The sequence below is a fragment of the Limanda limanda genome, chromosome 11, assembly GCF_963576545.1.
Source record: "Limanda limanda chromosome 11, fLimLim1.1, whole genome shotgun sequence".
In the NCBI taxonomy this organism is placed as follows: Eukaryota; Metazoa; Chordata; class Actinopteri; order Pleuronectiformes; family Pleuronectidae; genus Limanda; species Limanda limanda.
In genome coordinates, this window is record NC_083646.1 from 27,340,510 (window position 1) to 27,351,416 (window position 10,907).

At 41.8% G+C, this 10,907-nt stretch overlaps 1 protein-coding gene across 1 annotated transcript; it reads right to left on the bottom strand.

Moving 5' to 3' along the window:
- Nucleotides 1-1,331: 1,331 nt before the first annotated feature.
- Nucleotides 1,332-10,207, bottom strand: sqlea (squalene epoxidase a). The gene is made up of 11 exons (XM_061080676.1): nucleotides 9,723-10,207; nucleotides 8,739-9,000; nucleotides 6,573-6,750; nucleotides 5,976-6,072; nucleotides 5,770-5,883; nucleotides 4,963-5,134; nucleotides 4,348-4,443; nucleotides 3,634-3,776; nucleotides 3,262-3,358; nucleotides 3,031-3,118; nucleotides 1,332-2,250 (listed from the first exon to the last, which is right to left on the bottom strand). Exons 1-11 carry the CDS (start codon nucleotides 9,999-10,001, stop codon nucleotides 2,058-2,060), a joined length of 1,719 nt encoding a protein of 572 aa, XP_060936659.1. The 5' UTR covers nucleotides 10,002-10,207; the 3' UTR covers nucleotides 1,332-2,057.
- Nucleotides 10,208-10,907: the final 700 nt, after the last annotated feature.

Sequence of the window (10,907 nt, forward strand, 5' to 3'; positions counted from 1 at the left end):
GAGTCTGAGACCGCTCCATTGGGCTGTGATTATGGGGCGTGTTTCAACGGAACCAGGAAACCAAGTGCCTCTTCGCTCAATTGGATTGAGCGAACAACCAATCAGAGCAACGTAGTATGTGACGTATGTCAAGCGACGCATAGTTGTTAGTTGTCTGTTTCACGAGTTTGTTCACTCTATAAATAAATCAATGGAAATGCTGCAAATGCCGCTCGTATCTCCACCGGAGGCAAAGCCCCCAGGAAGCAGCTGGAGACCAGGGCTTCTTGTGAGAGCCCCGGCCGGCGGCGGCGTGAAGAAGCCTGTCTCATATGTCTCATATGTGCTGAGGAGCGTAGCGCCCCACACACACACTCTCTTTTTATTTATATTACTGCTTGTGTGGCTGCAGCATCGGGGCCAGCTGATAAATTAAACTTTTTATGAATCCCGTAGGAGGACGGCAAAAACATCTGTTCGATCTACATATGCCTTGATCGCGTTCCTCTGTTCCTCTTTCAAAATGAATGCGCTGTCGATGTCTCTGAAACAGACTCGATGGCAGCATCGACACATTTCAGCTCATAGATATAAACACTATATATATCTAAATGTGTCTCAGCTCTCCAGCGGCAGGCAGCGCTCTTTGCTGACGTGGTTGACTACGTCACTGTAGATCATCTGTCAATCATCGTATAAAGCCCGCCCTGACGATTTGATTGGTCCGTACAGCTTCTGTACGAGCATAGTTTCTCCCCAACGGAGCGACTCCAGACCGAACTTCCCGAACAACAAATGTTGTGGGCGGGGCTAAATTCGTCTGGCACCCAGGCTATCAGCTGTCACAAGCAGGGTGAAATTCTGGGCCTTAGTCCAAACAGGCTGCTTCAGGAGTGAGTGAGCGCCATCTAATGGTTGCATTTGTAAACTGTGATTCACCAGTGTTAAAATTGGATTTGGTAAATTCCTCTGTTATCCCTGTGTTTGATTTGATGCGTAATATTGTTATTAGTTACTAAATTATAATTATAATTCTAGAAGTCTGCTGGTAAAGGCTGTAAATCTATGTTGAGATTTATTTAATGGCCAATCAAGCCCAACACAAGTCCAGGGGAACAGGACACCCCAGGAGCTCTTTGTCCCTGTCCAGAAGAAAGGACACCTGACTGCATCTGCTGACATGAGCAACGTTCCCTCTGACTCCGGCCCCAGTCAAACCCAACTGTCCCACAGGTGACGTGCAGCCTCGAGTTCTACAGGACTGATGCAGCACAGGGATCTTTCTCAGCTTGCGGGATTGTAGATTTGTCCCATTTAGCTGCACCTTTGATGTTTCAATGTGGAGACCAAACTATTGTAACAAAAAGTATTTTATCACAGTACACAAGGAGCAACACTCTTAGGAAGGCAGGAAACTACCATTACAGGAACAAGAAATGTGTTTGAATAGAAAGTGCTGCAGTCATTTTGCTAAGCAAAATCATGTTGAAAACACTAGAGAAGTGTGACTGTTGTATATAAAACAACGTGAACAGCTTGCTGTTTTTTGACATCCCATCATAAGTGCTTCAGATTTAAAATATGAAATTCTTGTATTACAAATTAGTCACCATCATTAGCAATGGATATTTCAAACACACAGCAGGAAAGTTTATGTGTAGCAGAATTATGAAACTCGAATGCCAAGCTCCACATGGTAATTCTGTTTGGCAGGAATAATTCCACAGCGCTGAATATTCAATGTTAATCATTCAGTGTGAGCTAATGCACAGTTTGAAACAATCTTCCAGCATAAAGGGCAGACTGTGGGTAAATGCATACACAGATAATATGGTATAATTGCATGACATGTCTACACTGGAACAAGGCATGAGGTAAGCACAGTAAGACGTTTAAGTTTAAGGTAAGGCAGAGGAGTATGTAGAAAATCCTCATGGTTTGAGATGGTAACGTTGCCTTTTTCAGCAGGAAGGCAAACATAGAAAGTATTGTCAAATAATACACTTATTTTGAATTTTGCTTCCAACTTAAGCCGTAGACCTGACATGGGGTTTGGTCTATCTGAGTCCAGATGCTCTTCAGTACACCAGGTACTTGAATTCAGAGTAGATGAGAGGAAACATGACCGTACAGGCTCGATACAGGATGGCCCCACTCTTGAATAAAGCTCGAGGTTTGGTGCTCCACGACTCCGACTGGAAGTTGACGTAGATTGCATACATCGCCACAGCAAAGAAGTGTCCAATAAGCATCATAGGTTTTGGTGTCAGACTGGTGGGGGGGAAAAATCATGATGTTATTCATTCAACGTCAAAATACTTGTAGTTTAACCTCTTGACATTTTTGGAAACATGCTTATTTGCTTTCTTGCCTATTGAGATCAGAAGATATTTTCATGTTAATGGTTCAATAAATCTTTAAAAATATATTTATTATGAATTACAAAACTGATATGTAATGTGATATGTAAAGAGAAAGTATTGTCCTTTTTGTGTTTTCTCTTGTCTTTGTCTCAGCTTCAGAAGTGTTAGGGTTTCCAATTAAATTAATTCTGTGTATAAAGGGAACTCTATTTATATCCTGTCACCTATTGCATTATAGTTTTGTCCCAAATTTCTTGTGGAACTTTAATATTTTGACCAAAATAAACAGAATGAATGAATGAACTTTACTACAAATATCCAACAGGCTTATCTTAGTTGGCCCAATGACAATAGGAGACATTCTCTGCTCACTGCTCCCAGTCCAACAAATAGTCCAGCACATTACTTCCCTTTAAACCGCACTGATCATTTTTCATTACATACTGTTTTTTGTTGGGACTAAACAATGAATGTATAGTTGGTGAACGTAAGCTAATTCTAGATTTATCTATTTTTCCATGCTTTACTAAGCTGGCCAGCTGCTGCCTGTAGCCTTATGTCGAATTGATATGAGAGTGGTATTGATCACATTTCCAATAAAGGTAAAGCCTACTGCCTATTAGAAAAGTCTCAATGAAAGACTGCTCTTTGAATTGTGTTGTTGTGGAGGACGTCATGTAAAACGTACACTGAGAGAAGTCCAATAGGTCCAGCAATGCACTCTCCACCCAGCTTGAAGTACTGGAAGCAGGCTTTTCTCAGCTCACAGAGAGAATCTATAGTGAACACAAAAATAAACAACAACATGAACATGATGAGACTCGTTAAGACCATTATCTGTTGTTGAAATGATTTCAGTTTCTTTTTGTTTTATTGTATTTATTCGGTATAATAATAACAGTCGTGGGCCGAGACTCACTGTCAGTGGCTGAAAACAGCTCATACAGGGCCTGGGCCAACACATTCACCACAAAAGAATGTGATGACTTGCGTTCCCAATGGAATCTTTTCTTTGCCTATTGAGAAGGAGGAAAAGAGCAGAGTTTAATATCGCACACTGGTCTGAAGTCTCACCTACAGCTGAGGGAATAACGGGAAAAGGCATTGGTGATGTCATAGTGTCTTAATATAGCCTCTACTTGCTGTCAATAACAAGTAGAAGCCTCGATGGCCCTCATGAGTGATTGAATTATTTTATTTTTATTATCATACAATATGTCAATAACAGTATGTTTCAAATAATCCTGACAAGAAAAGGCTGAGGGGGATGATTTATTGTTCATGTGTTCACCTTCAGCATGGCTGTGTCGTCGTACAGGTCGGGGATGTTGTTGAGCAGGTCCCTCCAGATGCGAACATCGTTGAGAGCGACGCTCATCCCTCCTCCCGTCAGAGGATGCCTCATGTTGTATGCGTCACCAAGGAGAAGGACACCTGCAAAGGACACATGGCTGTTTGTCTTGCATCCAAAATACACAGTTTCATATTTACCTTACAAATGTGAGGTTTGTAATGGGATAATCAATTCTCAGTTAACTTCTTTTAAATGTTGAATCAGCTTTAAAAAATGTTAAATGGTCTGTATTTATATATCTACTCAAGGTGCTTTTCAGTACAGTTTTACATTCACCCATTCATACAGTGCATGTATGGGCAGCACTTTGTATCTACTAGGGGTAATTGCCCAAGGACACTTCAGCATACAGATGGGGCAGAATGGGATCGAGCCGCCAACATTCTGCTTGAATGGCCAACCGCTCTACCCCCTCAGCCTACTGTGGTACTTTTAAATGTTTAAACATCTTAAAAAAAATATGAATTTACAGTAATAATTAGGCTTTACTTAAAACACAGACTAACATACAATAATCTTTATCATACAATAATGTCCATTATGATGCAACTCTTTTAAAGAAAAGCACTACACTCTACACCTGCTGAAGTCAGTTCAATAGATTCCCTCTGGCCATCTCTCACAGCACCTCAGTCGATAACACTTCAGTACCTGGTTTATTGACAGGGGAGGGCGGGAGGAAGCTGGCAGGCATGGATCTGAGTCGATCGTTCTGCAGCGCCACCATGAAAGGCTCCTGTAAATGCTCTGAAGGAAGGAGAGAAAGAGAGGAGCACAGGTGGTCCATCACTCAGTTGGCTCTGTGGATGAGAACCCAGAGGTGCACACTAGGCACATGCACAGGAAAAGACCCTTTTTTTCTTTTGTTGCCTGACTGTACATTTATCAATGTATCAGTGTGACTGACTCCACTGACGGCGTTTCGGCTAGACCCCTGTCAAGGTTAGCAGAGCTGCGGCTTTGATAGTGTGGCTCTGATATTTCAGCTGAATAGCGGAGCGCGCCGTGAATGTCAAAACCTTCAACTTCAGCTTCCTCAGTAGCATCGGCAACAGTCTGGCTATGTTCCAGGCCAGCATTAACTCTGGCATCAATGCATCATGAAAAGTTGTAAAAAAACTAAATCTTTCCAATCATGATCTTCAAATGCCCTCAATACTCCCTGAGATCAGTTATCACTCTACAGGAGGTCATTATAGATAAATATATAAGAATACAAGCTCAGAGACATTTTCAAAATGAAGCTGTGTCTGATCCTTCCTGTACCTGGCAGCTGTGGGTGTATCTTCTCAGCCATGTACTCTGAGAGGTTGCGTGGCATCTCCCCCCTGACGTCAACCAGCACTCTGGTCTGTGATGAGGAGATCTGGTAGATGAGCACCGGGCTCGGGTTGGCCAGCACCAGCTCAGCGTGGTTGGCTTTAAACTGGGGACAGTCCTGGGACGAAGCAGAGTGGTAACTCAGTGACGGACAGTGATGAGATGTGACAAATAACATTTACTATGCTACTGTACATAAGCACATTTTTTCTTTTTCCTTTTTTTTATCTGTACTCTAATGAAGTAGATTCATTTTCGGGTGCTCTTCATTTTTACTCCTCCAGATATATCAGGAAATACTGCATATGCATTGTCTGATGGAGCAGGCTAGTGCCCACACTCACCTCAACTCACTTTACTTTTAATACTTAGCAAATTTAGAAGCAACTCATTTACTTTTTCTCAAGTAGTAATATTAATGTGGTACTTGTACTTTTACACATTTTTTTTTTTCTTTTTGTACTTTTACTTCGCCTCTGTTGTCCTGACTCCAGTTTGTTTAACCTTGATGATTTATTGGATAGTAGACACATTGTTTTAATCAATATTTGGAGCCTCTGTATTTCCCTCTTCACACATTTCTTCCCAAAATTAATGACATATTTATATTTAAATAAAAAAATATTGTAATAAAATAAAATATGAACATTCTATTAGAATAAATAAACTGTTTCATTCTTAATTAATCTGCCCAAATTTCCTCATATACTCGTTTTCTCTTTTCTTGAAAAACGACTGATATAAAATAGTTACATTCATGAGGCATCCGACAAAGTGAGACGAGGTTTGAGCTTTCCCAGAGACCAGGCTCTTCCTGAACTTGGAGAAGCAGCCATCAGCCACCACAGTCAGCGCTGCACGGATTTCCTGCAGAGAAGTGTTTGCACAGTGTCACACACATTGTGCATTAAACACGGGGGGGGGGGGGGCGGGGTGCACAGACAGTTTTCTGCCCTTACCTTGAGGTCTCCAGTTTCTTTATCCTTGTACTGGACTCCCATTATGCTGCCGTTCTCTTCCTGCAAGCTGCTCACAGTGCCTTCTAGAAATGTGACACTAGGGGGGACAATAGGGCAATTGGAGTCAGTATTAAGCATCTTTGCAACTGATGGTAGAAATGCTATATTCTGATGGGCAAGTAAATATCATTCAGAGCTTTTCTATTAACCAGCGACTTGTCTTTAAATTCAGTGGTACATTCAACAGAAAAACTGGGTTAATGTCTCTCTATATTAAACTGAATCTAAAATGTTCTCTACTCAACCACCTCAGTAAAACTAAACGTGATGGATTAAATTGAAGATGATTCTTGAATGTGGAAATGGTATCACACAGGAACCTAGATGATTTAAAGTGCAGGTGAAAGCTCCAGATGGGTTTGAGTTTTGTCAAACTAACCATATCATCTGGTTTTATTGGTCTAAACAGCTGAGGAACATTTAAGGACCAGGCTGGCATAATACCCCATTTCCCTGTAGCCCCAAGTGCAGTCAGAAGCAGTGTCATGCCATTAGCCCGTTAGCACACAAACCACTTCTTTCCATAACTCCACTCACTTTGGCTCGGCCAAGGCTACTCTCCTCAGGCCCATGATGAATCGACCGTGATGGAAAGCACGTCCACACTGGATGCTCTCCTCCTCCTGCGGGTAGGGGATCTCCACCTCTGTGCTGCTGGCCATGTCATGGATCACATAGCCGTTCACCAGATGGGCATCCAGGCCCTCCACTGAACCTGAGGCCAAACACATGCAACAGGTTTCTGTTTCAGAGCCTCCTTCATTATTCATTCAGTCTGTGCCGTGCACATACAGGGTGTGTGGTATAATGCTGATACATGAAAAATAACAAGCTACTGCTGTGGCTGGAGAGGTTAAAGTGCTGTAGCCTGTAAATATTGCTCAGTTTAAAGGTCAGTTTTTTATCATTATTCGATTTTAAGTTGGAAAATTCCCTTAATTCCCAACCACAGAAATATTCCCTATCAGCTTGTTGCAACTGTTCATTGACATATTACGAAGTACTAGAGATGAGCCTGCTGGGTCGCAGTGACTTAGGGCTGGGAGTCCTGCTCCAACACTGTGTCCGAGTGCTGCTGTTCCATAGAAGAACAACCACTGAGTCGTCCAAAGTCCGTTGCAACAGAGTTTATTAGGTTCTATCAGAAAGCTCCCGAAATCCACCTGAGCCTGTCCGGACAGACTGAAGGTAAGGAAAGGAGTCTCCATCCATCTTTGTCCAAAGTTGTATTTAATTGGTCCTTTATAACGGTGTATCATCAAATTTAAAATCTGATTGGTTCTTTTTGTAATGTTATAATCGCGGAGACAGGTTTCTTTTTTCTAAAACTGCTAAATTAAGATTTTCTCTTCTTTAAAGTACAGAGAACAGCTCTTTTCCTCTGGCCATTACCACCTGTGGTGCTTCCTGTTTCCATTTATGGTATCTGATACCAAAAATGGTTTTAACCTTTATGAGTAGATACTACTGTCAATATAAAGTGGATTATTGTAATACAATATGTAAGGGATGTGAGTGAGTGATGTTGTTTATTTATAACAACAAGCCTGCAATGGGATCACACCAGCCGCAACATCCGTCACACCCACCCATGAGTGCTCAGTGGCCATGAACACTCATTGACACAATGCATTCCCTGTGTACACTATTGTTAAACATATCACTAAATGCCCCACTTTAACCCTGAAACCTCCAATCAAGTCGCCCCTGAAAGAGCATCCCTAAGAATGACTCTGCATTCAGTAGCAAAAGGGATATGAAAACAAGCCTCACAATGTCCTTTGGCCCACATAACTATAGAAAGACAAGCACACACACATACTGTAGTATCTGATATCTTTAGAAACTCTGGCCTCTCAATTTCATGTTTCAGACAATAAAAAAATTGTCTGAAACATGTTTGGTATAATGAATACTAAAATCGTGGGAAAGAAGTAATATCGCTCTATAGCAGGAATATTAATGAAGTATTAAAGAAAACTAATCACCTAAAGTCCCAAAAGGCATTTTGGAAACATTTTAGTGACTTTGTGAATCACACCCAAATAGATCATAGATCATCTGCTCAAGAATTATTGTTTTGGTGAAGCTGGATCAATTTGTTATTTGGATGATTTACTGTGTAAAGTGCCACGAAATCATGTCTCTTTTGATTTAGCACTATACAAAGTGTTTAATTGAATTATTTACAAAGAAAATTAGACGGGTTTATTAATTAAGTCCAGAAGAGAGTTCTTCCTGATGTGAGGTTCGAAAAAAGAATTGCAACTGACACTTTTAATAAGGTAAAATAGTGAATGACTCACAAAGTACATACTGTTCATTTGAAGCAGGTGAGTGTTGAGTATTTCTGGAACACATTATATATATTTGGGACTGAATGAGCAGAACAAGGTATGTAGATGTTATTTCATTTTAAAACAAATATCCATCTGAGCTACTTTGTCAGGACTATTGTATGTCAGATGTTATTTTGTGGCAAAGAGCAAAACAAGTGTCACCACATTCTCGTTGAAATATTGCTGTGTCTGATTGGTGCAAAGAGATGTGTGATGTCACCTTTTCCAGCTCAGACCTGTCACCTCAAATCAGTGACATTCAAAGCAAACACAGACATATGTTTGTGTAGGAGCACAGTTATCAGGGCCTATATCCACCGGCACGTGCAAAAAGAGCTGAGCACAGGTCACTTCTATCACTGACCTTCCAGGCCCAGGTCTTTGAGAGCCTTGTATCCTCCAGGTTGCAGCAGCTCCCCAACTATCCTGTCAGGCTCCTTCAGGTCCCTCTCCACCACCGTCACCTTCCTCCCGTCCCGGGCCAGGACAGCCGCCATCGCTGAGCCCAGGACCCCGGCCCCAACGATCAGCACATCTGGCTCCAGGGTCACTGAGGAGCCACTGGCTGAGGCGGCGCTCTCTGTGGAAGAGACCTCTACATCTGCTCGCTTCCTTGTTCTCCGGCTCTGGAAGCAAAGGAGGGGGGAGAGCCTCAGCACAGAGCAAAGTACAGACTGAACTGAACTAATTTTCCACTGTCTACCTTTATTAAAACTTGTCATCAAATAATTATAATTATAATAATAATAATAAATGATACTATCTTAATTTGTATAGCATTTCTCAAAACAAAGTGACAAAATGCTTCACAAATAAAAATACATTAACAGATAACATAAAAACTAATAGAAACACGATTAAATAATTAATATAAAATACGAATAAAAACACAGACAGAATTTCCAGCATGACAACATGGTACAATAATAAAAACTAGAACTGGGTCATGGCATGTGGTAAAAGTATGTTTGAAGCTTTGATGTAAAGGAAGGCCAAATCAAATATGTCCCTCGGTTTCAGCTGCAGTCCTTGAACATACAAACACACATAAATATTAGATAATAATAAATTAAGAATGGTAATTGGTATTTATATCGCACTTTTCTAGTATTGATAACCACTCAAAGCACTTTACAGTACAGTTCGCCATTCACACACACACATTCATACAGTGCATCTATCAGCAGCACTTGTTTTTAGGTTACCATAGAGGAAATATGTTCTCTTAAATCACAACAGCTGAATGGAAATAATAAAAGACTTTAAACTAAAAGGAAAACGGTTGTGCTGTATTCTCCGCCTGTGTCCTCCCCTGTCCACAGCACTGAGTCCATCTGAAGAGTCCTACCTTCCTGCAGCTGTCCTCGGTCTTGCCGCTGCTCTGTGCAGGAGCCTGGGGGATGAAGTGGTTGACGAAAGGCACAAAGGAGAGGAGGCTCAGAGGCGAACACACAACCTGAGAGAGTCGGAGCTTGTGCTGGCGGAAGTAGGTGATGTATGAGAGCAGCAGACCCACTGTTACCAGCAGGGCTGCGGCCACCAACACCTCTTTGTGGGCCACACTCAAAACGGTGTCCGACTTTTTGTACAGGTACGTGAGGCTCGCTATTCCCAGGAAAGTCCACATCTTGTAGGATTTAAAACAATCTAATCTAAGACAGTGCACAGCTGAGACACAGGGTTTCTAGGCTGGTAAAAAAAAGGGTTCGGGCTAATTAAATCATCAATAAATATTCTTCATTAGTTTCTCAGGTTCTGCACAACAGAAGCCGGCCCTAAACAAAGAGTCACCTTTGGAAACTCATCATAACTTGATCTCAGTCAGAGGGATGATGTTACTGCTGCAGCTGAATCATTTATGCTAATGAGAAGCTCAACCCGCAAATCAGGAGCGACGCGGTGGTGAGCAGAGCTCACGCTATCCTCCGATTGGCCAACCGCGCCGGCGAAGGGCCAACCCCTCGGCCGCTGTTTGGACAGCGGGCATGGAGGATGGTAGTATGATGTGATGTCAGGGGAAAGGTGCGAGTTTCATTTATTTAACAGCAGAGAGGGGACCTGGAGGAAAGATGGCTCATGTCTGACAGGATGATCACTCTGGAGCGTAAAACGCGCATGCCATATATCCTATAGCTGCTCTCGTGTACCATCTGAAGCAGAGATGACAAGCTGTTACCATAGTTCCAAAAGTTGTGCATACTGAAATAATCTCACTTATTCTATAAAACACATCACAATAACACACATTTTAGCATTAGATTGTTGTTCTGCCAAATAGATATTCTGTATTTGTAGCAAAAGGAAGTGTTACATCAGGTTTATTTTACTCATGGTATCCAGAAAAAGGCTCAGAGTGAGACCTCTCTCCAGTGTTCAGAGCTCTGAACAGACCATGTGTCCTTATGTGGTACCATGCTGCTTCAAATACTCAAGAGTTAGCTGAATTATTCATCAGGAGGCAAACATGCAAACAAAGTCTGGCACATCAGGTCAATCTGACAGGTCGAGAAACTGGGCTGAAAGAATTTTACCC